Raw genomic sequence first — 5,748 nt, 5'->3', positions numbered from 1 at the left:
GGCCGGGGTTCCCGTCCCCGACCCCCCGTGGGGTGTGTGGGCAGCGCCTGCTGGGGGTGGCAGCAGGGACACCCGTGGGTGGCAGCGCGGTGACGACGCGCGGGGTGACAGGCGCCGGCGTTAACCCCTCCGCTGCTGCACGCCGGGGCTGCATCGGGGCCGCCCTGCGTGTGACACGGGGGAAACTGAGGCACGGGAGGGTGCGGGGGGACACCCTGCCTGTCCCTGCCTCGGTTTCCCTCTCCGGTGGCGCAGGAGGCGCAGCGCTGCGGGGGGCTGGGGGGTGCTGGGCTGGGTGCGTGGGGGCCCACGCGGCGTCCTCGTGCCGTGCCGCATCCTCGTGCACCGCCGTGCCTTCGTGCCACGTCCCTGCGCCGCGCCTCCCCCTCGTGCCCCGCGCCTGCGGTGCCTGCCATGTTGTTGTGCCTGCCATGTTCCCGTGTCCCTGTGCCCGTCGTGTCCCTGTGCCACGCCGCGTCCTGGTTCCACGCCGCATCCTCGTGTCCTCGCTCCCACCGTGTCCCCCTGCCGTGCCACCTCCTCCTCTCGCACTGCATCTTTGTGTCCACCGTGTCTCTGTGCCGCCAAGCCCCCGTGCCCGTGGTGTCCCCGTGCCGCGTCCCTGTGCCGTGCCACGTCCTGGTGCCACGCTGCAGCCTTGCATCCTCGCGCCATCTCACATCCCTGTGCCACGCTGTGTCCTCGTGCCCATCGCGCCCCGGTGTCCCTGTGTCACACCACAGCCCTGTGCCACGCTCTTCCCACGCCCCTCGTGTCCCTGTGCCGTGCCACGTCCTCGTGCCACGCTGCAGCCTCGCACCTATTGCACCACCCTGCGTCCCCGTGCCCCGTGGCCTGTCCTCGTGTCCCCCGCATCCTCGTGTCCCCCGCATCCTCGTGTCCACCGCATCCTCGTGCCCGTGGCGAGCGGGGCAGGACAGGACGGGTCCCGTGGTGCCACAGCCACGTCCGTGCCACGTCGCATCCCTCCCGCCGCCCCCACCGGGCTCGGTGCGGTGCCGTTGCCTGGTGACAGCTCGTGGCCGCCCACGCAGGGAGCTGCCGGCGGCACTGCCGCAGGGCTGGGGGCGGCCGTGCCCCCCCCCCCCGGGGCCGGGGGGCTGGGGGTGCCGGGGGTGTCCGGGCACCGCCTCACCCCGCTCCTCCCCGCAGAGGCCTTGGTGAACAGCCAGGAATGGACCCTCGGCCGCTCCGTCCCCGAGATCCGCCTGGTGGGTACCGTGTCCTGGTGGCCCTGCCCCGTGTCCTGGTGGCCCTGCCCCGTGTCCGCGTGTCCCCAGCTGTGCTGATGTCCCCTCTGTCCTCCCCCCAGGGCGTCCTGGGCAGCAGCAAGAGCGGGAAGTCAGCGCTCGTCCACCGCTTCCTCACCGGCTCCTACGTGGGGCTGGAGCCCACGGAGAGTGAGTGGCCGTGGGACAGACGTGGCTGCGGGGCTGGGTGGTGCCGTAGGGTTGGCCATGGCCGTGGGACGGACGTGGCCATGAGAGGGACAAGGGCATGGGACAGTTGTGGCCATGGGACGGACGTGGCCATGGGACGGACGTGGCCATGGGATGGATGTGGCCATGGGATGGATGTGGCCATGGGATGGATGTGGCCATGAGAGCGACGAGGGCATGGGGTGGATGGGGCCATGGGATGGACATGGCCAAGGGTGGGACATGCGTGGCCATGGGATGGACGTGGCCATGGGGTGGATGGGACCATGAGAAGGACAAGGCCATGGGAGGGACGTGGCCGTGGGGCGGATGGGGCCATGAGATGGACAAGGCCAAGGGTGGGATGTGCGTGGCCATGGGATGGACGTGGCCATGGGGTGGGCCATGACCGTGGGGACCCCCCCTCTCCTCCCCCCTGCTCCAGGTGGGCAGTTCAAGCGCGAGGTGCTGGTTGATGGCCAGAGCCACCTCCTGCTCATCCGGGAGGAAGGAGGCGCCCCGGACGCCAAGGTCAGCGGGGGCCGGGGGGGGGGGGGGGGGGCGGGCCGGCCGGCGCCGCGCCCGGCCCCCCTACCCGTGCCCCCCCCCCCCCCCCCCCCCAGTTTGCCAGCTGGGCGGACGCCGTCATCTTCGTCTTCAGCCTGGAGAACGAGAGCAGCTTCGAGGAGGTGACGCAGCTGCACGCGCTGCTCAGCGGCTACCGGGGCGCCAGCGAGGTGGCCCTGGCGCTGGTGGGCACCCAGGGTGAGCCAGGGGACGTGGCGGCAGCCCCGCGGGGACGCGGAGGGGTCGGTCCCGGCCTCAGCCCCTTCTGTCCCGTCCCCTCCCCCCCCCCCCCCAGACAAGATCAGCTCCTCCAACCCCCGGGTGATCGAGGACGCCCGGGCGCAGGCGCTGTGCGGGGACATGAAGCGCTGCCTCTACTACGAGACCTGCGCCACCTACGGCCTCAACGTGGACCGGGTCTTCACCGAGGGTGGGTGCCCGGGGACGGGGCCGCGGCTGGGGGCTGGGGGGGACGGGGGCTGCGGCGGGATGGGACGGGGGCTGGGGTTGGGGTGGGTTTAGGAGCAGGGCGGGGTGGGACGGGGCCCGTGGCTGGGGGCTGGGGCAGGAGGGAGCCCGTGGCCAGGCGGGACGGGGTGGGGTGGGCTGCGAGGAGATGGGGGGGGGCCCGCGCTGGGGTGCTTGGGGTAGGAAGGGGATCACGGTCGGGAGGGGAGGGGGGGTCTGTGGCTGGTGGCCGGCGAGCCAGGGGTCCCGGCAGCCTGTCCCAGCTGAGGTCCCTCCCGGCGCAGTGGCCCAGAAGGCGGTGGCGCTGAAGAAGCAGCAGCAGCTCCTGGCCTCCTGCAAGTCGCTGCCCAGCAGCCCCAGCCACTCGGCCGCGTCCACCCCCGTCGGGGGCGCCCACCCTGGCCAGGTACCCCCGGCTGCCCCAGCCCCGTCCCTGCGGGCTGAGGCCACGGCCGGTGCTGAGCCCGCGTCCCCTCCAGGCCAGCAACGGGGGCCACACCAGCGACTACTCGTCCTCGCTGCCGTCCACCCCCAACGTCAGCCACCGGGAGCTGCGGAGCGAGCCCCCGGCCCCCCTGGGCACCCCCAGCTCCCTGCACCGCGGGGCCAAGCGCCGCACCAGCCTCTTCGCTGTGAGTGGGCAGCGGGGGGCACCTGGGGTGTCCCGTGGATGGGGGGTGACGCTGGGGGGGCTACGTGGCACCTGGGGTGTCCCCATGGCACTGGGGGCACGTGGCACCTGGGTGTCCCCTGGCAGGGTGGCGATGGGGGATGCAGGTGGCACCCGGGGTGGGACCGCAGTGGCCGGGGGCACGCAGGGCCTCGTGTCCCCCAGCGACATGGGGTGGGTGGCACCGGGGCCGTCCCAGCAGCAGGTGCCCCAGGGTGCCCCCAGCAGGGCCAGGCGTGCCACCAACCCTGTCCCCTGTCCCCTCAGACGCGCCGGGGCAGCGACTCGGAGAAGCGGAGCCTGGACAGCCGGGGCGAGGCGGCGGGCAGCGGCCGTGCCATCCCCATCAAGCAGGTCGGCGGGGTGGTGGCAGGTGGGGACGTGTCCCCCCCGCGCCCCCGTCCCCGTGCCCCTCACTGCCCTTCCGTCCCCAGAGCTTCCTGCTGAAGCGCAGCGGCAACTCCCTCAACAAGGAGTGGAAGAAGAAGTACGTGACCCTGTCCAGCAACGGGCTCCTCTTCTACCACCCCAGCATCAACGTGAGTGTCCCCTCCCCGTCCCCGTCCCTTCCCCGAGGGCGCCCAGCTCTCAGCACCCGCCTGTCCCCGCCGCAGGATTACATCCACAGCACGCACGGGAAGGAGATGGACCTGCTGCGCACCACCGTCAAGGTCCCCGGCAAGCGCCCGCCCCGCGCCATCTCCGCCTGCGGCCCCTCGGCCAGCATCAACGGGCTGGTGAAGGACGTGGCGGGGGGCACGGCACCCGAGGGTGGTGGTGAGTCCGGGGGCGGGCGGCGGTGGCCGTGTCTCCCTTGGAGGGGACGCCCGTGTCACCGTCCTGTCCCTGCCTGCAGCCGGCGCCTCCCCCGTGGGGCTCAGCCTCCCCCCGGAGCCGGGGACCAAGGGCACGGGCAAGGGCGAGCGGTCCCTGCAGCGCTGCGCCTCCGCCTCCAGCGCCAAGCTGTCGGGCTCCGGTGAGTGTCCCTGTCCCCGTCCCCAGCCCCAGCCCCAGCCACCGTGCCGGGACAGAGCCAGGGACCTCGGCTGAGGTGGCCCCGCTGAGCCCGGTGGCACCTGGAGAGCCTGGGGACCTGGTGACCCTGGGGACTGAAGCCGTCCCTGGTGGCCTTGATGAGCCCGGTGGCCTCAGTGACTCCGGTGGCACCAGTGGCACTGGTGGCCCAGTAAACCCCGTGGTGATCCTGGAGGCCACAACGAGTCCCAGTGAGCCTGGTGGCCACAGCTGCACGGAGGGACTTGGTGACCCTGGTGGCTCCAGGGAGCTGGGGGTGGCCCCAGTGAGCCCGGTGGCCCTGCTGGACTTGGGGACCCTGGTGACCCCAGCGAGCCCAGTGGCCCCAGGGAGCGCAGTGGCCCTGGTGACCCCAGTGAGCCCGGTGGCCCACTCCAGTGGTGGCACTGGTGGATTCAAGGGGCAAGCCCGGTGTCCCTGAGCACCCCAGCGAGTGTCTCCCTCAGCAGACGGCCCCCCCGCCTCCGAGGCCATATCCAGCCCCGGCAGCTCGGGCAAGGACCCGCCGCCGTCGCCCATGGTGGACAGGAAGAAGCACCGCCGGAAGAAGCTGACGACGCCGTCCAAGACGGAGGGCTCGGCGGGGCAGGCGGAAGGTGAGAGCCGCGGGGACGGGGGTCCCGAGAGCCCCCCGGGCACGCGGGGACGGCGGCCGCAGAGCCGTGGGGACAACGCCAGCGTCCCCCAGGGGGACGATGCCCCAGGAAGCCGCAGGGCTCCGGAGCCCGGACCCGACCCCGCCACGCTCAGCCACGCCGTCCTGCCCACGCACCCCCCCCTCCTCGCTGTGCCACCGCCTGCCACCTCCCTGCGCCCCGGCGCCGTCCCCACGTCCCCGGGGCTTTGCGGGCTCCTCTCGTGACTCTCTCTTCCCCCTTTCCTCTCTCTGCTCTCGCTGCCCCGGACCCTCCGCAGCCAAGCGCAAAATGTGGAAATTAAAAAGCTTTGGTAGTTTAAGAAATATTTATAAAACAGGTAACGTGGTGCGTGGCGCGTGGCCTGCTCCACTCATGCATGTGGCTGTGTCCCATCCGCGCCTGCCGCCGTCGCATCCGCTGCGTCCTCGTCCCCTCCCTGCCCGGTGGCCGCGGCCGGGAAGAGCCGGGGGGTCCCGGCCGTGGGGGGGGGCCTTTGGGGGGGACCACGGGGAGGTGTTGAGCTGGAGGGGGGGGGGTCCCGCCGCACCGGCTGAGCCCCGTCCCACCGCCCACGGGGGTCTCTGGTCCCACAGAGGAGGAGAACTTCGAGTTCATCATCGTGTCCAGCACGGGGCAGACGTGGCACTTTGAGGCGAGCAGCTTCGAGGAGCGCGACGCCTGGGTGCAGGCCATCGAGAGCCAGATCCTGGCCAGCCTGCAGTGCTGCGAGAGCAGCAAGAACAAGGTAGGGCCCGGAGAGGGTGGGGGTAGTGGGGGGCCGCTCTGCCCCCCCAGCCCCAGCCCCTGCTTATCCTGCTGTTCGTCCCCAGGCGCGCATGGACAGCCAGAGCGAGGCCGTGGCCATCCAGGCCATCCGCAACGCCCGTGGCAATTCCCTCTGCGTGGACTGTGGGGCGCCCAGTGAGTGCCG

At 72.4% G+C, this 5,748-nt stretch overlaps 1 protein-coding gene across 1 annotated transcript; it reads left to right on the top strand.

The window, feature by feature from the left end:
- Positions 1-399: 399 nt before the first annotated feature.
- On the top strand, positions 400-5,742 carry LOC118159943 (arf-GAP with GTPase, ANK repeat and PH domain-containing protein 2-like; the record flags this gene model as incomplete). Its single annotated transcript, XM_035314476.1, has 16 exons — positions 400-470; positions 605-1,232; positions 1,334-1,421; positions 1,885-1,970; positions 2,063-2,204; positions 2,302-2,436; positions 2,759-2,880; positions 2,954-3,106; positions 3,412-3,498; positions 3,579-3,683; positions 3,759-3,921; positions 4,001-4,120; positions 4,629-4,775; positions 5,095-5,154; positions 5,411-5,562; positions 5,648-5,742. Coding segments are annotated over exons 1-16 (2,339 nt in total), but the record flags the coding sequence as incomplete, so codon positions are not given.
- Positions 5,743-5,748: the final 6 nt, after the last annotated feature.

This window comes from Oxyura jamaicensis, unplaced genomic scaffold (genome assembly GCF_011077185.1).
Source record: "Oxyura jamaicensis isolate SHBP4307 breed ruddy duck unplaced genomic scaffold, BPBGC_Ojam_1.0 oxyUn_random_OJ72777, whole genome shotgun sequence".
NCBI classification, from domain to species: domain Eukaryota; kingdom Metazoa; phylum Chordata; class Aves; order Anseriformes; family Anatidae; genus Oxyura; species Oxyura jamaicensis.
The sequence above is the reverse complement of the archived record's forward strand: the minus strand, read 5'-3'. Positions and strand labels throughout refer to the sequence as shown.